This window comes from Leptosomus discolor, chromosome Z (genome assembly GCF_034619465.1).
Source record: "Leptosomus discolor isolate bLepDis1 chromosome Z, bLepDis1.hap2, whole genome shotgun sequence".
Lineage (NCBI taxonomy): Eukaryota > Metazoa > Chordata > Aves > Leptosomiformes > Leptosomidae > Leptosomus > Leptosomus discolor.
Window position 1 is genome coordinate 81,072,485 of NC_141419.1, and position 21,178 is coordinate 81,093,662.

The following is a 21,178-nucleotide window of genomic DNA, read 5'->3' on the forward strand; positions in this document are numbered from 1 at the left end:
GAACATAAAGACTTCATAGAATCCTAGAACTTCAGGGTCATAAATTCAGTGTAGGGGACAAAACTGGACCAAAGCATGCTGCCTGTCACTGGCAAGGAGGATTGGAAGAGTTTTTTCTATGTTTCATGGCATAGAGAAATACAAAATCAAAGCTAATACATTTTGATTTAAAGTTTTATTCAGAACCTGAGTCCAGCAGGGCATTTCTTGGGTCAGCTCCTGCAGCAGTGTATATTCTGTCTGCAAGCTGACTAAGTTGCCAGGTCAGACTAATGAAGTGCTAGGAAAGAGTTTTAGTAATTCAGCCTTTCACTGCAGGGCAGGGTGATCAGTTTTACCTGAAGTCTTACTGCCTCACATTCAGAAAGAAGAGTTTTTAAATCTGTATTATTACTTGGATTTTCTTTAAAATTCTTTGTCTTTCCTGTGGATGCAAAAGGGGACTAGCGGTCGTGGGGCTCCCTACACAGCTGCAGGAATGGCATTAGAGTTCCCTGACGAAAAATAAATGAGAGGTCTGATGTGCACAAATGGTCTCAGCTGTTGACACTAATATTAGCAAGTACCTGGTCTGCACATGGTTTTCAGGAGGTTCCTTTGAAAATCATTTGCTTCAGCTGAACATTTATGGCAGAAAAGTTGCAACATAAGCAGGACATTGAAAAGCATGGCCTAGGCCTAGGCCAAGAACCCACAAGCTGTCCTGTTGTTAAGGTAGAAGAAGTCTGCTTTTATTTTGAGGTAGAGTATTTAAAAGTCAGAATCCTCGTTCTTATGTTGTTGTGATGACTGCAAAGGAGTGTTACTGTCTAAAGCAAAGTGTTTGCAAGGTGTGCAGACTTGTTTGGAAGGAGAATAAATTGCACTGCTGGATAGAAGAAGCATCGGGGTAGGAAAAAGACTGAGGCACAAAGCACAGGGGGTTAGGACTGTGGCAAATGCAGGGAGTATGGAGTAAATGGATAGCAAAAAGGGGGAGTGAGGTTCTGAGGATCAGATAAAGGGATCTGCCTGGAAAGGAGGAGTGTCTAGGAAACAAGTGGTGTTCAGAAGGATGGGTAATTGTCCTGTTTTCACCCTTTTGTGTGTGTAGGGTGAAATGAATTTTACAACTTCCAGTAGGAAGGGGACAATGCATTTAAATTTACGAAAATTAGGAAATGAGGGATTGAACAGGGGTGGAGCTATTGTACAGTGCCAGTCAGAAGGTGAGATTAGGTACATGTCACTCTTGTGAAGGGATGAATTTTGTCAAAGTGATGGGCAAACAAGGAAGCTGTGGCTGTACTCGCACCAACCTGGAGGTTTATCCTGGCCCTGTTATCTCCTGACCAGCTTCTGACAGGGACTGAATTGACATGTGCTGTGGTCTCACTGCTACCCCTGTTTCCTTTTTCATGCAGCCAAAGTGCAGATAGAGATCTGGTACATGCCAGAACCTCACCCCAAGATGGAGTCTGGACATAGCCATGGTGCAAATACTGATCCAAGAGACTGGAAGGTCTCCTGGATCCTCACTTAGGAGACTGTCTCTAGACTATAATTTTTTTTCCCATTACCATGACACACTGCAGTGCTCCCTCTATTCCATGAGAAGGCTGTACACAACCATACCTTGACTTGCAAACCTGATATGCCACCACGAGCCTGTGCTCTTTTCTGTGTAATGTTCTTGTGGTAGTGTCTAGAGCCTGGCTTAGAGGAAAATTGTGCTTCAGAAACCTGTATATTTAAGAGAGAAGCTCACAGGTACAACAAACTGGAAAGCAGGATGGGAGCTGTTGTGATACGGAGAAATAGCTGAATCTGATTGTGATCTGATCTGCAATACCATGCTAACCACCTGAGTGAAATTACTCCTTTCTCACAGCAATAGGAAAAGATAAACAGGCTCTTCAGTCCTTGTAGAGCAGTGTCCACAACAAGGGCTGTATGAATTTATTCATGTTGTACTCTCGTCCGTGTTAGGAGTATATAGATTTAATTTTAATTAAAAAGGGAAAGATTAATAGCATCTGAGAGTTGCCATTTCACAGGTGTGTGGTAGCACCTACAATATGGATGCTCCAGGGTTTAATGTGCACAGCATGTAGATTAGACGGCTGACATTTTAGCTGTTATTGCATCTCAGATCTCTAGATCCTTATCAGATGAAACCGTATAATCAGGAACAATTATATAAACACCATCCACGTCATTTTTAAACAAAAAAATTATTATGTTGCTTGCTGCTGATTAGTGTTGCTTTCAAAAGCAGATAAGAATCATTGGGAATTAGTGTGAGGTTCTGGGAAATCAGGAGGTAATTTAGCTAGTCAAAAAAGGGAGGGCCAGGAAGAAGGGAATGTGACACATTGACAAAATGGTAATATCTATCATCAGACAGTTGCAATACATTTAAAATCAGGTTTGTGAGCAACAACAGGTGATTCAGACAAAAATAATTATGCAAAAACTTGAAAGGATACAGATTTTTATGTTATAACAGAAAGAAAATTATGTTTTATTGTTTCTATACTTCGTGTTTTGTGCAAATATTATTCTAATTACATCTGAAAAAAGCCTACTGGAAAACGACACCGATGTTGCAAAGCCAAGCTGTCAGGACATGACACAATTAAGATTTTCTATGCTGTGTTAATTTGGCCACTTGTGAGTACGCCTTCTAATCAAATCTTTAGTTACACGATCACACATAGTGTTTGTATCACATCTCCTGTGCACTGCGTGAATATGACATTCAGGAGAATCATTAGAACTTGGTTACTTATAATAGACCTAGAATGCTGGTTTCCTATGATAGAAGTTATTCAGTAATCTTGCAGATTTTGTTATCCCCTTCACTTACAAAAGACTGAAAAGTTTGGATTTCCACAGGCACTCTGGGAAACTTGCAAAAGGTGACATCCAGAAAACTCACCCTCTGGAACATTAACCACTGGAAAAAAATCAATTTTTATTATTAATGTAATTAGAGGGGCCTGAAGGGCCTTTTTTGTACCATAAGCAACATATGATATTAAAACCAATATTATCACCGTACAAAAGAGCTGCAAAGAAAATTCAGCTGTTAAAGCCTTTGGGGCACTTAAGACGACAGGTTGTTGTGCAGCATACAAGTACTTCTGGTAGGTGAAGAGCATTCATACTGAAGATCGCTTAAACCACACTGGGCATGCTATCTCACTCATGTGCATGTGTAATCAAAGGTGATAAGCTTATTTTACAAGAAAGGTGAACAGGATGTGGGTCTCAGAATTTAATTTATGACCTCAGCAGTGTGTGATGAGAACTGGGGAACTATGTATGTTCCAATCTTGAAGTAAACCAGCACAAACTGCAGCTCACACTCCCAGGGCACCTGATTGCAGAGCTGTCATCCATCCAATTTCTAAAGCCCAGCCAGAAGCAAGAGCAAGAAAGCTGTCTTTGTGTTCAGATTTCTATGTGAACTTCCTGTTTTTACAGTTCAGCAGCAATAGCAGTTCCCTGCAAGGTGAGAAGCACAGAGCCTGATGTCATATATTGCCTGCCATGCAAACAAAATTCTGTAATAGATGCTCTGGGTTCATTCGTAACACACATACCAAAAATAACTTTTTACAGATAACTTTATACATGAAGAGCTGTTGAACTTCCCTATGAAAATAAGTAGTTTATAAAAATCAACTGATCATAGTAATTTGAGGCATTTGAATAACGTTCAGGTTTTTTTGTGGCAAGGTTATCTATGGGAAATAGTCACGGAGAAGTTAAATGACTTAAGAGAAGGCACATGGAATTATGTTATGTACCTGTATGTTAGTGGCAGATGATAATTGAAAAGACCTTTCCTGCAACAGACTCTTAACTTGCTGGGACTCCCTGGCATTTCTCCAGATTACTCACATACAGTATGCCAGAGCCCTTGGGTATGGTTATAGAGAAGTTGATGCTCATCTGTGGAGTAGATTTCTCCTGGTGCAGCTCAGAAAATCATTTACCTCTATATCCCTTCTAAATGCCACTGTCATTGCCTAAACACAATGTGCATTTGTATTCCCCAACTGATACTGGAAAACCTGGTTTGGAAAGTGACACTATTAACTAACTGAAATACAAGCTTTGTGATAGCACATTTGTGTATATTTTCAAGCAAAGCTGATATTTTAATGATCTTACACATAAGTAAAATGCAATGACATTTTTGTTGTTCATCATGATGAACCTTTCTTGTTTCTTAGGATACGTTGATATTGGGCTAATTCCGAAAGGTGCGAGAGGAATCAAAGTCATGGAAGTTGCAGAAGCAGGAAATTTCCTTGCTGTGCGAAGCAAAGACCCAGAAAAATACTACCTGAATGGAGGCTTTATCATCCAGTGGAATGGTGAATACAAAGTGGCAGGCACGACATTTCAGTATGACAGAAGAGGGGACCTAGAAAATCTGACTGCTCCAGGACCCACTAATGAATCAATATGGATTCAGGTAAATAGGATATCACTAGCAAAACCTGCTGGGTTTGGAAGGCAGCAGAATGTGCTGGGGCTCTGAAACCGAGGCTGGAAAAACAGGTATATTTGTGTATAAACCACTCTATTAGCATGCTGTCTTGCAAAAAGCAGTTGAACTGTTTTGGAGAGAAATTAAACACCTTGCTTGAGAGGGTTGTTCGTCCTGCCTGAAAACAGATGTCTAGTACCATTGTCTGATGATTATTAAAGGCTGGTATAATCCAGTGCTACCACTAGGACAGCGATCCTCCCACCTGTAGTTGGTCAGTCCTTTGTCCAAACTTCATTGTCTCTTATGGCTAGTTAGAACAGTATGTGGCCGTGGTGTGAACTAGACCCAGATGAAAAGTAACTGTTCATCACGAAAAGGGAGCTGATGTCAAGCTGTGAACAGTGAGAGCTAGGGAAGGCTGACAGCAGTGACAGCTTACACTGAGCAAGAAAACAGAGCATTAGATAGATGGATTAATAGCTTATAGTAAGTGAAATAGGTCCATTTAGTATCCATTGAGGTTACTCCCTTTTGTTTCTTTTCCGTTGCTTTATCAGTTCTGACTTAAATGTAACCAGTTCTGTTAATTCTGCAAAAAGAGTTTTAAATTTCCCCTGTGTTCTCTGAATTTACCTTTCCTGGCTTGTTTGCCTGTGTATCCACCATGCAATTAAAAGAAGTATTAGGGGTGTGATGGGAGCCACTTTCACACTTTGAACGTCTGGTGACAGGCAGATCTAATGGGTGATCAATCTTCACTGTCAGTAACAAGGTCAAGGAAACAATTAGCAGGATGACTAGAAGGTCATTGCTGAAGTCTTTTATCCCTTGATGATGTTTTTCTTTTCTCCCTCTCATCAGCCAAACAGTAAATTTCTTGAGTGGCTCTTCTCAATTGGAATTTTCCTTCTTAATCCAGAAACACTAAAAAATAATAACTGAATAAAGTCTGTAATTTTTTTACCTACTAGTTGTTTTGTAACATCTATTTCAGAAGGGTAGGGAAATTATAATTTATAATGGTGGTAGGCAATAGCTCTTAATCAGCAGCACATTTGGCAGTGCCTTGGATGGACTTCGCATTATCTTTTCTTACAGTCAATAGGATACCAGTTATGCTGACCTGTCCTTGCAGAAGTGCCTGGCAAACAACTGTGTCTTAGAAAGATATATGTATACCACTGTAGGCACACAAATGGAAGTTTTGCCAGTCTGCTTTTCCGAACTGACAGTAGGCTCCAAAATGGGCTGCTTTAAACCTTGCTGATTCTTCTGTCTTCATGCTTTGAAAGCTTTGGGCCAGTAGATTATTAAAATCTTAAGTAATTAAATAAACCACACTCTTTTTTCAGCTACTTTTTCAAGAAACTAACCCTGGAATCAAGTATGAATATACTGTACGTAAAGAAGAAAGCCATGAGAATGAAATTGGAGAGCCAGAGTATTTTTGGCAGTATGGAGACTGGACAGCCTGCAGTGTTACCTGTGGAAGAGGTAATTCCTCACTTCCTTTTTCTGTTACTGTTTATCTTTGTTACTGGCAAATCTCTAAGTTATCCACATAGTGTCCTTAAAGAAGTAAGGTTCTTTAAATTGCATTTGGTGGGAGATCAGATCACATAGTTACAATAATGTATTTTGGCTTTAAAATGTTATTAATTCATTTAAGGCAAATAGGCTTCTGTAATACCTGCCCTGAAATTCTCAACCTCTGTGAGCCAAAATGAAAAAGTACAGTTTTCTTTCCTCATAATTTGTCAATATTGTTCACAGTAACCCTACTTTCCAGCAGTACTCGTTTCTGACCTACTTTTGTTTCCCTACTGAGTCTTTCCAATATGTTAACTAGAAAAAATATTCTTCATTTCTGTCCTGCCTTGATAAGCAACAATGCTTTTTGTGCACTTCTCAGTAATTACTTTATTTAAGTCAGCCTTGAGAACTTTTAAGTCTTTGCCGCTGTCAGTACAATGGCTTGGGAACAGCTGTTGTTATTATTGTAGTTCTGTGCAGCGTGTTAAACCAGACAAGCAGAATGATGACTATGAAGTAGGATCTAACAACAGGTCTAGAAGTTTGCCTTTGGTAACACACAGGAAATGCTAGCAGGAAATTAGTTGATATAGTTAACAGATCAATGAGATGAAGTTAATGCTTTGAGTAAACCAATGATAATGATAAAAAGACTGAAGTTTTCTTTACAAAAGTAAAGGTTTTTATCCATCCTTTGTGGGAATTATTTTTAAAAGATGAGAAAAATGTTGTGTGTGAAAGGAAGTCTTCACTTGGGAGGAAGAGATGCAGCCTTCCATCTGAATTAGTTCCTGAGTTTCAGTGGACTGAAGAGTCCTGGAGCCTTGTTCTGTGTACAGAACAGTAGAAGATCAATGTTACAGCCGCTGGACAAATAACATGAAATAAGCCTTTTCTCTTTCTAATGCTAGGGTATTGTTTGATAACTATTGCTTTCTTTAACTACATTCCAGAAGGAAAGGAAAAGAAAAACAGATGTTGTAACAAATCCAGTTGGGAGTCGAGAAGCAGTGATGATTACAGGAGTAATAATTTTTTAATATTTCCTGTCAGGGAAGACGCTAAAACAATGCATTTTCAGTGGTTTGAACAAAGGGTATTGTATGGCCTTGATTTTAGAGAAAATTAAAAGAAGAATTTTAGAAGAATAGTGTAAATTAACCCATCCCAATAACATTTCTATGTTATAAAAAAAAATGTGTATATATAATGGGTATATAGAGAGATGTTTATACATATATATATATATATGTTTGTGCAAATATTTGTGTGGTTTGTTTGGGGTTGGTTTTTTTTTTTGAGAAGAGACTCAGCACAAAGTGCCACATGCTTTCATGTTAGCAGTCAAAAAACAAAAGCATTTTCTTTAAACAGATATCCAAAACAGGTGTTTTGCTTAATCGCATGCTGTATGTTTTAGTTCTGATACCTAGTTGTGAACAGTGTTTAATGTATCAACTGGCATGATAACAAAAAGGGGTGGGGGAAGTGTTATGTCTTGGGTTTTTTTAGTAGCAGATGCACTTTTCCCAGAACTATTTCTCACTAAGTAAATTATAACCCTGTGTACTACCTTCTGGCTAAAGAACTGTGTGACTTGGCTTTGATTTCTAACTGCCACATGGGTTGCTTAAATAGAGGACTGCAGGATATAGGGTTTTTTTCAGTTTTTATTTAATAAGTGGCTTCCCCTGCTTACTGTCTTTGGGCTCCTAATAAATATTTCTTGAGCTCATAGTCTTTTGCTTTGCCTAAGTAGAAATGATATGTTTCAGGCAAGATTGTGTACTTATTGACATGAGTTTGCAGGGGAACCAAGAGGTGCATCAGAGTTCAAACAGGGCACAGAAACCTTCCCAGATCTCTGCATTCCTTCAGGGACAGGATAAATTAATAGACCCTTTTCTCTCTTCTCTCTTAGATGCATACATTTACTTGTAAAAGTAACTGAACAGGTGTAAAGGAGGATGTAATCTGCTAACATATGATGCAGTCAGGGTATTGTCGCTTACTCCCTGCCCAGAAAAAAGGGAAGCCCTGGCACAGAGCTTCAGTGCACGGCTTGAACCAGGAGAGCTCTGGTATTACAGTCTGTCTGCAGTTTTCTGCAGGTACCTCATGCTCAATCTGGTTGTGCTCTGGGCTATCTGAATGTGGACTAGCTGTTCTGTTGTATTAGCTTGGCACTGAGTCTGAGCAAGCTGGCCATTCTAAGCAGCACACTGATGCAGTAGTACCACACTGGTTTATGCCTGGATTATCAGAGTACAAAGCCATCAGCAAAAACACCTGGAGCTTTGTTGCGTTAAAAAAAGGGGCATAGCAGCAGGGAAGGTGTATTTGGAAAATGATAGCTGTCCATCATTATGGAAATTTGGAAACTCTAAAGTCTTGCTACTTTTAGCAGGGAATATGGACATGGTAGTGACTGTTGACCTAGAACCGGAAAGTCTTACTTTGTTATGCATTATTTCGGTTTGATCCCCCTTAGTTCAGTTCAGGACCAGGAGGCAGAATAAAGGCAGAACTGAATGTTCCCAACGTTGCTGGATTAAACAACACCCTTCTCTGACTTGCACAGAACTTCCTTCTGGCTTGGAATGATGAGGTTGATTTTATCTGAACATACACTCCGTTTAGATTCAGAATTTATTGCTCTTGGCAGTAACAGACCTGTTGTGCCAAATCTCAGGCACCTGAAGAGTTTTGAAAGGTTTGTAAGATAAAGTGCATTGAAGTAGGCAAGATCATCTTCTGTTATTGGTGTGCTGCCTGACAAGTCTTACTGAAGACAAGCCTACAGTGGGAGTCAAGGAGATAAGAAAAGTTGCATGTATGGTAGCAGTAAATCCAAGGGCACTTTGTCCTTTTGTAGCCACTAAGATCAGGACAATGCAAACACATGCTTTCTGGAGCCAAGTGAGTGAGCCTGATTTAGGGAGTGACAAATAGGGCTGCAGGCATGGGAATTGGCTGACGCAGGAAAGTCTTATGTGTCTTAAGAGAAAACATATAGTTTTAGCCTTATGATACATCTCCTTACCCGAGCAAAATGCTCCTGGAAAAGGCCCAATGATACTAATGTCTTTGTAGAGTGAATCTGTCCTTTCTCAAAATTAACTAAGGGCAGCTCCTCAAAGATACTTTCCAAAAGATTCTTGGCCTCAAGGTACGACCACGCCATGCCCTGACCCCTGTCCTTCCCCAGCTTCATTGCAACTGAGAAAGAGAAGATGCAAATGTGCTCATGTTTTCCTTCATTTCCTTCATGTGCCCCTGTCTTTTGTAGTCTCAAAGAGTGGGTCTGGCCATTCTACAGTAACAGCATTTAACAGGAAAAAAATACTATCTGAAAAAGTCAATGTTTTCTGTAGCAAACATACCTAGTACTGCGTGCAGGGAAAAGGGTAAAACATTGCAATACCTGATACCCATTTGCAATGTAGAAGATAGTTCAGTAATTACATTGCAATACATTACACAGCAAACAAATGCTGAAGGTGATGATTTATAGTAAAAATCATAAGCCTTGCTCTGTCTGCTCTGTGGGGCAGTTTGACTCTCTGCCTGCCATTTGCTTTATGCAGAAAGGAATTGCATTGCAGTCAGAATGTGTGCACACCGGACAGTGTCCTGCAAACTGCTGCAACTTCTGGCCGAGAGCCTGTCCCTCCAGAGCCTGCTGTCAAGACAGCATGTAAAGCCCTTAAGCTTTTTAATAGGAAGATTAATTTAAGTGCATCACTGAGGTTTTTTTCTAGACCAACTACCCATTATTCTTTCTTTAAATAATGGTGAATTAGAAATTACAAGTATAAATCCTTCATCCTTGTCTAAAGACTTTAATCATGTTTCTTAGAACTAGCTTTAAGTGGCATTGAACATAACAAGAAGCAAAGCACAGCTGCAACTAAGGGAGAATATTAGGCAACCTCAACAAGTTACTTCTCCATAGATAACATCAATAATTGGCAAATTTCCAAAGCCTTGCAGAAGGACTTAACTGTAAGATTTGTTTGGGGGTTAATTGTTATGTGCCCTCTAAATCCTTCACAACTGTTATCAAGGCTACTTTGCAAAATTACCTCCAGGTGTTCCTGAGCTGAAATGTACTACTAAACTTGCAGCACTGATTTTAGAAAACAAAGGTCACTGTATTTTCCTTCGCTATTATGGGTCTAAGTTTTATAACACCAAGAATGTAAAGGTTGGCTCTTGTATTGGGTACATAACTTGGGCATGCACTGAGTATAATCTGTTCATTCAAATACCAAAGTTACCTCCTTGCAGAGTATGTGATTTGATGTGCAACTGTGACAATTCAAATTAGTTTTATAATCAATTATACTCTTTTGCATACACGTTTTGTATGTTTGCTTCTGGTCGTAGAATCATAGAATGGGTTGGGTTGGAAGGGAACTTAAAGATCATCCAGTTCCAACCCCCCTGCCATGGCAGGGACACCTTCCACCAGACCAAGTTGCTCAAAGCCCCATCCAGCCTGGCCTTGAACACTGCCAGGGAGGGGCAGCCACAGCTTCTCTGGGCAACCTGTTGTCTCACCACCCTCACAGTGAAGAATTTCTTCCTAACGTCTAAGCTAAATCTGCCTTCTTTCAGTTTGAAATAGTTACCCTTGTCCGGTCACTGCACTCTCTGATGAGGAGTCCCTCCCCACCTTCCCTGTAGCCCCCTCTAAGCACTGGGAGGCCGCTATAAGGTCTCCCCAGAGCCGTCTCTTCTCCAGGCTGAACAACCCCAACTCTCTCAGCCTGTCCTCATAGGGGAGGTGTTTGCACCCCCTGGTCATCTTCATGGCCTCCTCTGGACCCGCTCGAGCAGGTCCATATCTTTCTCGTGCTGGGGGCCCCAGATCTGGACACAGCACTGCAGATGGGGTCCCACCAGAGCAGAGTAGAGGGGGAGAATCACCTCCTTCCGCCTGCTGGCCATGCTTTGTTTGATGCAGCCCAGGGTACAGTTGGCTTTCTGGGCTGTGAGCGCACATTGCCAGCTCATGTCCAGTTTTTCATCCACCAACACCCCCAAGTCCTTCTGGGCAGGGCTGCTCTCAATCAACTCATCCCCCAGCCTGTATCTGTGCTTGGGGTTGCCCCAACCTTCATTTCTGTTCTCAGCCTTGATTTTGCCCAAACTGAGGGCTATGCAGCCAACAGATTTCTAATCTGTTTTGAAAACCTTCCACGCCCAAATGATTTTAAAATGGCTTCTTTTTTGCAAATGAAGTGAGAACTCAGGAGCTGAGTGGTTCAACCTCCTATCTAAAAAGCCCTGCATTAGGAATGAAGTGGCACAGAGAGGCAGAAGTAATCTCTGAACAGAATTAGTGAAATCAAAACCATTCTTTGATCTGACTCTTTTCATTCTTGGTTTCTCTCTCTCTCTTTTTTTTTTTTTTTTCCCCCAGAAATATTTGTAGGGTTTTTTTCACAGAGCTGAGATGGTGCACCTCTGTGTAAAGAAATATGGGTGTGGGAAGGGCTATGGTACACTGAATGCTGAGATGCGCAGACAGGAATGGGATGTTCCCACTGCAGAGGAAAAAGCAAGACCTTTGCAGTGGGATTATGACCACAGAGACTATGTCCTGATGAATACAGACAGCATCATTGTGCATGCAAAACAGTTGTCAGAATGGATTAGTTAGCACTGACGTCAGAGAGGAGTAGAAGATGTGAAGGGAGGAAAACAGCTACCCTCTCAGAGCCCTATAGAAATAGTGTTTAGGTTTCCACTTTAACTGAGTTTTTAAGGATATTTAGAACTTTTCATCTGTGACTTAAATAGGGTGTTACACATTTAAGTTATGTGACAGGGTCAGTATGACGTGACTAGTTTTCTCCTTTTGCAATATTTTCTAGTTCAGCTTTCTCAGCTGAAAAAAATAACTGTGTTTATGTCCTTATAGGTATACCTACATATATAAGTGTGCATCAATATAGGCATATAGGATTCCTTCCAACTTTGTAACTGAACTATACACAGTCATAATAAAAAAAACTATGCATTTGTGGCTTCTTCAAATATATACATCCATCCCAGAACTTTCCAGATTTTGAAACTACAGCGGGAGTTCACATAACTTCCGTAATAAAAATTATTTGTGTGAATAAATCAGTTTATTGGTGCCAGCGATCAGCTGATGTTATACATGAATGTACAGCCTCAAAACAAAACTTCTGCAAAGGTTTATAGTGGTTTTAAAGGGAATTATAGCAACCAAAATGACACTAAAAAATTTATCAGAGCCAAAGAGTTCTCTTATTTGCATTTGTAACAGCAACATATCATGATTTTGAAAGGGACAGAAACATATTTCTGTGAACTGTTTTGTTTACAACTGGCAGGAAGATTACTAACTATTTATTACATTTTTCATAGCATAAACTAGAGCACTGCTCCCTGGGAGTTCTCAGTGAAATCTCTGCTGCTTGAAGTCCCTGAGGGACAGGAGAGAGCCACATCCAGCCACATTGCAGAATCATGCAGCTACTTTCACCTCATGTACCCTGGAGCTTGAATGCTTCAGCGAAGGGTATTAACAGGAGCACAAGGCTGCAGTCCGTTAATCCTCCCTTCTAGGTGAAACTAATCCTTGTAGCAAATCAAATCAACCGTCATGTATGACTGGAGTGGACTCAGTCATTAAGTCCTGTGCTGTTGTCAGTAATTGTCTTACGTGTCTCAGTCACAAGGCTGAAAGTACTCTAAAAGCTATAGCATTTCCTCACAGTGTCACAGACCTAATGTCTTAAGGTGCTGTAAAACTGAGGTGCAGGTTTCCATCTGCGTCTATGGAATGACCCAAATATGCATAGAAAGTTTTTAATACCCTTGTGTTGTGGAGGCCTTTTTCAGTAATATCTGACTGCAACCTCCCCTTCACACATGCAGTCCGTGCTCAGTTCTCCCACCAAAAGTTAACCTCTGTTGCTAGCTTTGGATTTCCTAGTATTAAAGTTGGTATTCAGTTTTTTCTGTATCTATTTTTATAAGTAGATTGTTAAATTTTGGAGAGGAAAAAAAAGTTTGGATGCTGTGAAATAACTTAAAGCAAGATAACTGTAATGCTAGCAAGACATTTTAGGAAATACTTTTTAATTGCCAGATATGGGAACATTATTGTATAGAGGAATATTTTCGTATTTCCCAAATATTATCTATGGATTACTGTTTTTACCTTCCAGATAGTTTCCCACACTGTTTATTAGGAGGTGTGAAGCAAGGAAAAGCTTGATTCCTAAACATTTTGCAAAATAGCCTGACACTTGTCCCTGACACCATAGTAACATAGGATCTTTGCTTCCCAGGAGAAGGATAAAAATCACAGAGATACAGTGACCTACCATCTGCATATTAGTTGCTGTGAATTAATAGCACCATTGACTTAACAAGAGTTAATAAACTGAAGAAACCTTGTTATATATCTATAATGCCACTATTTTAATACTTTTATATCAGTCTAGCTACAACCTGTTAAACTGTGATATTGTAATTTTTTTTTTTTTATTTTTACGCTGGATTTGCTGCATAGAACCTACTTCAAATTTTTGCAAAACCGTGTGGAAGGCAGGCCCCTGGAAACTGGCTTTCTTTAGATTCTCACCAGGATAATGCAATATTTTGGTTCCTGTTTCTTTCTGTTAAATACATGGGAGTTTTCATAAGTGGAACTGTTAGGAAATAACCCAAATTGTATGTATGGGAAGTCTCTGCATCTCTCATCGTTACTGTGCTTTGCCTCTTATGTTGAGTGCTGTGTGTTAGTTATTTAGAAAACAGAAGACTTTCTCCCTCATGTTGTGGCATCATCATTTTCAGTCAAGATATGCACCAAAACTTCTTGAAAGTAGAATTGAGCATTAAGAGTCACAGGCTTATGGTTTTGCTTCTACACTCAAGTTTGTGTTCTGCTTAAACAGCCTTCCCAGAAGTACAAAGAAAAGATCAGCAAAAATACCCTTGTTGTGAATAGTCTGATGCTGGTGAGTTGCCTTTTATATGTGAGTAATCCACGAACCATTCATAGCCCTTTAAACCTGCTTCAGGGCCTGCAGGAGCCCTTTTTGAGACTGACAACTAAATTGAGATTAAGGAAAGTGCTTTCTAATGTGTTGCTTGAACTATCTGATCTAAAAGAGCTCTGCTTAACACCTTTTCAGCTTGAATAAAGGATGCTCATACCTGATTTAACCCGGACTTTCAGCAGAACTGACTTTCATGCTGTTACTGTATTCTGGGATGTGGAATACAACCTGTGTGTACTCCCCATGCCAGAGGATTTCTACAGCTCATCCCCAGTGCCTACATTTAACCCCTACCTGGGGCTAAACTGTGACAGTTGCTCTATCACCCAACAACCCCTCACCAGCCAGGAAGGGGAATGCAGAAAAGGAGAGCAGACCCATGGGTAGAAATGAAAACAGGTTTAATGAAATAGCACGAATACCAACAAAAGTATATGCAAAGTTGTACTCAGCCAAATGAATATGCAGCAGTCACAATCGACAGAAGAGCAGCCATCCAGAGCAGGAAGAAGCCAGAGGAGGAGCAGGAGGGACCCCAGCAGGAATCCCACATGAGCCCTCCTTCCTCAGCCATCCTTCTCCCTTTACAATGACCATGACATGATGGTACAGGCTACCCCTGTAGCTAACTCAGGTCAGCTGCCCTGGCTGACTTGAAACTGCTAACAGCCTGCCCAGCATGGCTGGGCTGTGATTCTGTACCAGCCAAACCAGGACACCCAGCCTACATGGATCACTGTTAATTTTTTTTGTGTATTTCTCTCACAGGGGTGCGGCGCCAGATTGCCCACTGCATGCGGAAGGGAAGCGGAGCAATCAAAAACTCCTTCTGTGACCCAGCAACACAGCCAAACGGGCGACAAAAGAAATGCTACGAAAAGGACTGTCCGCCCAGGTAATGGGTACTGGGAGGGCTCTGGTAATGCACCGTCTTCAAAGGCAAGTGTTGGTTCTAATACCAGGTAGCGTGGCATCTATGGCCTGCCATGATGAGAGCTCCCAAGCATTTCAGACCAAGGTGGCAGAAACCCAGTAATGGACAAATTAGGAGTGAGCTGCCCTAAGAGGATTCCAGTGCAAGTTACTGAGCAGTCTGTGCAGAATGGCAATTGCTCTCTCATCTGTATAGCTGCTCTTTTTGTTCAGTTTAGGTACAGGTGTGCCTGAAAACCCTATACATTCGTATTTATTTTAAAAATCCTATTCCTGTCTTAGTTCAAGTGATAATGTATTACTGTGTGTTCCAAAAACTAACATGCAGAGAGGATTTTTTTTAAGCCTTTTGGTGCAGTTTTTCAGTATTTTTTGGTACTCCTTTGGAAGGGATCGATATTGGTTTTAGTTCATGCTCAAGGTACTGGGACATCCTGCGTTTATCTTTCATTGTCTTTGGAAGTTGCTTGCCATGCTGTCCACAATGGTATACTAGTCTTCCCCTAGTAATTCTAGTTAAGTCAGAATCAAATGAAAGTATTACAGTGGTTCCCGTAAAGCGTATTGAGTTACGTTTACCAGCAGTGAGTTTCATGAAGCTTTAATGTAAAAAATTCTGCATGGCTGTTGGTTTTATTAGTTGTTTTAAAGTATCTTTGCAACAGTGTATGATGCCTCCTCTGGGAATCATATCTTTACACTTACAGCCTCTGTGAATGGCTGTTAAAAGCATAAACTACCAGCTTTTCATAATTCTTTGTAGATTGCTGGGAAATCTATTGGCAGTAGATCAAACTTATTAACTAGTTGACTAGTTAAGAGCTGAGGCTACTTGCATACATGAGGGTGTTTTTTATTTATAGCACATATAAACTATGCCATTTATTCCGAAGTTCCAGATTAGCTGAATTTATCCCATTTGTTCTAAGTGACTGCATTATTCAGATCTGCTTTTGAAAGTGAGGGAGCAGAATTTGTCCCTTGCTGGGCAGATTGTAGAATTGTGTGATGTGTGAATGAAGCTTTTCTGCAGGCCAGGCAGAAAAGCTCTCATGTGCTGCCAACATGAGTGATGCTTCTCAAGCTCATTCTGCACTGCAGAGGAAAGCACTAGTTATCCTTCTGAGGATAGCAAAATACTGACAAAATGCAGTGCTGGAAACCCATATGTATTTAGTTGCAGAGTCACATTTGTATTTATTTTTCTCTTAATAACAGAAGAGGGACTGTAGTAGTTTGACCAAGGGTCTACTGAAGTCCCTGTTCTGGCTCCCAGCAGGGCCTCCATGCCTAAGAAAGGGCAAAGACAAGGCAAGCATAAATTATATCTCTTTCTAATATTCCTCCAGCTCCCGACTGGCTTTAATTCAAGGCATTTCCACAGGCTTTTACAGCTTGTCTAATCAGTAACTTCCAATGGACCTCTCTTCCAAGTACTTGTCCAGCTTCCTTCTGCAACCTTGTAAAACTTATATACAACTTCCTCTGCAAGAAGTTCCACAGCTTTAATGCCTACTGTATGAAGCACCACTGCACCTGTTTTGAACCTGGCTGTCACAGCCTTTTTTCATTGATGGCCCTGAGTTCTTCTGTTGGAAGAGATGGCAGTGAAGAATGAATTCCTAGCCATCCTTCCCAAGCCCTTCATTTTGTAGATCTGCTCTTTGTTTCAGACTGTAGTCCCAGCATGGAATTTAGTTGGTATTTGCTTTCCATGGCATAATTCAGACAGATGTAATCCAGTTTGTCTTCATCTGAAATGCAAGACAGCACTTAGTGCAGTTTGTTCATTTATTGTTTCTAAAGAAAATCTGAATGTTGGAGGAAGGTGTGACTGTCCCATACGGCATGATACGGTATAACTGAGAGCTCATGTGAAGCTGCCGAAGACCAAGTGTTCTGTTGAGAGCTGGCTAAATTCTGTGCAAGAGTTGAGGACAGTGCCATTAAACACAACACTGCAGGGGACCTTTGGTTAGTGCTGCAGCCACAGGACTGAAACTGTTAGATGATCTCATGCTTCCCAACAGTGAACCATTTTCTTTATAAGAATATCCTATCTAAAACAAGACAGATGTTCTTTTGCATAACCCTCCCTCCTTCGGTCTCCTAAATCCCACTGATGGAAGATGTGCTGCCATGAAACTAGCTACTAGACCACTAAATCAGAATTAGATAATTTATTAAACAGTAGCTACAGGCAAAGAATAGCATTATGATAATGTTTGTGACTCTCACAATCTAGATCTTATCTCATTATTTCATTTCAGGAAGTTAATTATAAACCATTTAAATGACAGGCTTCTGAGAAGTCCAGGCCTTAACATTCTTCTTTGTTAGTTGATTTGGTCTCCATTTATTTTTCCCATGCTTTCTACTGAAAGAATCTGGAGCAAAACAAATAAAATATTTAAAATACCTCAATTCATGTATGTCACATGTGGACTCACAACAAAATAAAGATGTCTGAACAGTTGAGGGTTAAAATGTCATACAACCGCTCACGTAAAACTTGAGTAGCACTGCTTAGTAGGAGTGCAACGAGACTGTAGCATAAATGCATGGGGTTTTCCACATTACGTTACAGAATATGGTTTCCAGTTGTATGTTTCTCTGGTACGCGGGTATTTAGCTCCATAGCTGTTATGATAAAAATCAATAGATACTACTTCAATAAAAAGACTGAGATTTTAACTACTTACAGCATTGCAAATAAAAGTTTTGCTCTCCCCTGTAAAGGAAGTTGCCTGAAGCCTATTTAACCTGACTATCAACTTGAGCAGAGTAATGATAGTCTCTTTTACAAGTACATGGGATCTCCTGCTTTTTATCTGCTGTTACTGTGTTGTCCTGCTTACAGACTCCTTAGTAAACTCCAACAGCATAATAAGAATAGGAAATCTTGTTTCTGTTATAATACACAGAGTGAAAATCAGTGCCCTGTTGGTAGCTGCTGTGCCTGATGCTATACAAATACACAGTGAAAGAAGACAGTCTTTCTTTAGGTGTGACTCAACATGGAGGGAGGGAGGGAAGCAACATTCAGCCCCATAGGCAGGGACATAGCAAACTTTGGTTCCAAAATCTCATGCTACTACTTTGTCAACAGGGTCCACACCTCATTCAGCACACATCATCTAGGTATAAATGAGGATTGTATGATGGACAAGTCTGTTGGGCCCTGCCTGAATTGTTACAGACCTTGGAAACTCAGCGTGGGAGGAGAAGAGATAGGTCACATTTAAGGTAGCTGAATGCCACCTGAGAGAGTCAGTTTCTCCCTACCTCTGTCCAGGGCTGGACTGCAGAACAGCTGAGCACTCACAGCTGCAGCTGAAAACTAACTTGAGATTATGCTTTCACCATACAGACTGCTCTCTCGTTCGGCAGCCTTAGGAAAATTAGTGCTCACACAAATTAATTACCCAAATCATGCATTTGCTTGTTTGTTTGTTTGTTACCACAGTCTTTCCATGCAATGCCTGCCTGCGGAGATAAGACAGTCCTGTCGCTTTGCAGGGATGAGGTCATGCATTAATATTGAAGAACCACTCAGTTGCTGTTGTGGTAAATACCATCAGAAACCAGAAGCAGGAACAAGTATGGGGATGGCAAATCCCACCAGGCTTCAGTTTCCACCAACTTGTCCCAGTCTCTCACCACGATCAGCACAGCTACCTACTAGTTTTCTTGCCCATATCCTTTTCTTTGCCAAACATCCCTCTATACATGTGATCTAAAGAAAGCCTTGTTTATAACCTGCCCAAAGCTAAGTCTGTCTGGCAGTGCGCTCCACTCTTTAGCTTACGGCTGGGAGGTCTGACAGCTTGGTCATTTCAACTTAGAAGTTGCATGTTTGGATTTCAGATTGCTGTGTCAGTTCTGGATGTGTGCTCAGCAGTCACCTTGGTTATGCCTCTGCAGTGTGAGGAGACAGCAGAATCTCCAAGATAAATAGAGTTTGGCAAAGCTCAGGTACAGCTCCCTTCTTTGGGGCATCCTGTACCAGAACAGGGAAATGGGTGGTACCATCCTTGCTTTGCCTTTCTTCCCCTTAGGCTGGGATGCTGCAGTTCAGAAGTCTTCAGTGGGGACCATGAAGAGACAAGAATGCTTGTGCTTCCGTGTTAAGTTTCTCATGCTTGAGTGTTTAAGGCATATGCATGTACACTGGAATGGAAACAGGAAAATACGCCATTAAACTCCAGTTACTGGTAACAATAAACTTTGAGTCAGAGCAAGTTTTTTGAAGTGTGTGTCGTAAACGTGGTGTTGGGCAATTAACTACTTGGCTCACCAGTACCATTTGTTACCTGCACTGAATGAGGAAGAACTCTACAGAAAAAGTTACATGACTAAATGTAATTTAAGATTGACCATGAAGGTGCAATAGGATAAAATCTTAATCCTGGTATTTCCTAACTTTGGATCACCTTACTTTCTTCTGTGGCTTTTTAGAAATATTTTGTGTGCAGTAGTTAGTCATGCACTGTTACTGCTGATCAAGATAGGTTCTATAGTAAGCTCTGTTTATTTATTGTTAGGAGTTCAGTATTTAAACCTGTGAACTGCTGAACCCTCACTCAGAGCCATTTGAAAATGGTGAGGCAGGGGGTGTCAGCTTAGCATGTCAGTAGCTTGAAACGTGTGATCTGGTTCCATTAAAATTAATAGGGCAGTTCACATATTTTAAGTTGCACTTGTGTTGAAGTGTCAGGAATTTACAAGATGCTAGAGATGATAAAATTAGAAAGAAGATGCAAGAGATGAAAACCACCCTGAAATGCTTGATTCAATAATATATTTTTCTCTTTTTTATTGTTGTGTTCCGCTAAGGCATGCTCACTTTTTCTCTTTAACCACTTGTTAGTTTTCCTTTGTTGTTGGCAGAAGCATGGAGGAGCAAGAAACAATCCAAAAAGGGCAACAGAAGGAAAAAATAGTTTTTTCTTTTATTGCAGCAATATCCAGAGGCCTCGCACAGGGTCGTGATGGCAATGAGCTGCATTCTAGAGCATGTAGCAAAACATGAAGTGAGCAACAGCCAAGCCCTCTCAAAGGCCCCTCTGACATCCTCTGAAGTGCCCCAGAGGGCTTCTAGGGTAATTTAAAATTAAGTGTGGTATGTGTGCATAACTAAAGAGAAGGAAGTTAGGTGTAGGTACCCTCTAGAATACCAGATGGTTGCACAAAGGAGTTGTGTGCATAGCTTGCGTGCTCTGAGTCTTTTTTTTTTTTTTTTTTTTAATGATTAGGAGTAGATATCAGTGCCTTCCACATCAGTGACTGCTTATTTGCAACTGAAGAGTAAGTTAATCAGGAAACAGAAGGAACTTAGAAACTACAGAGGGAAGGGGAGAGGGATTGTCAGCAAACTGAATAATCCAGAAATGCAGTAAGATTGGAGACAAAGCAAGGAGCAAAAACAGTTATAAAACTGGATGAACTTTGATGTATTTATCAGAATGGGATTATTTTGCTCTAAGCTCATTGACCTTAAAAAGAAAAAAAATACAATAGAATGGTGTTGGTCGTAAGTCAAAATGAATTTTTTTCTGCCTTTCTGTCTAGAAAGGTGTTTTCTAAATATATCGTTGTTTGGTTTTCAGCATAAGGCTTTGTCATGACCTGCTTCAGAACTCAGGAACGAGTAATATTGTCTAGGAGATTTTGTGGCTTAGAATTCACAGCTGGGCCACATTTTTTATACAGCAGCTTGGAGCTGTGTTCTTGCCTAGGACACTCTAAACTGGAAGGAAAAAGACTTTACTTGGATAGAATTGGTTTTTAAAATAAAAAAGTATAAAGGTAGATCTTGAGGCAAATGTCACAGTTGATGCCAATGCTTCTTGAATAGTAGAAACCCAGAAATTTTTGTCCTCTTTTCTTATCATGGAAGGCAGATATGCAGGTATTTGATCCACTCTGGGTCAGCATGAGAAGAAATAGGGGGATGAAGCTGGAGAAAGGCTAAGGTAAACCGAATATGAATCATAGAATCATAGAATAGTTTGGCCTGAAGGGACCTTTAGAGGTCACCTAGTCCAACCCCCTGCAGTGAGCAGGGACATCTTCAGCTGGATCAGGTTCCTCAGAGCCCTGTCCAACCTGACCTTGAATATTTCCAGGGATGAGGCTTCTACCACCTCTCTGGGAAACCCCTTCCAGTGTTTCACTA

At 40.6% G+C, this 21,178-nt stretch overlaps 1 protein-coding gene across 1 annotated transcript in view; it reads left to right on the top strand.

The window, feature by feature from the left end:
- ADAMTS12 (ADAM metallopeptidase with thrombospondin type 1 motif 12) overlaps nt 1-21,178 on the top strand; it is a 165,090-nt gene that overhangs the window by 119,401 nt on the left and 24,511 nt on the right. Inside the window, exons 15-17 of the mRNA XM_086479490.1 lie at nt 4,224-4,468; nt 5,839-5,980; nt 14,836-14,962. Of these exons, the coding sequence (XP_086335616.1) occupies nt 4,224-4,468; nt 5,839-5,980; nt 14,836-14,962 (514 nt within the window). The remainder of the gene's footprint in view (nt 1-4,223; nt 4,469-5,838; nt 5,981-14,835; nt 14,963-21,178) is intronic.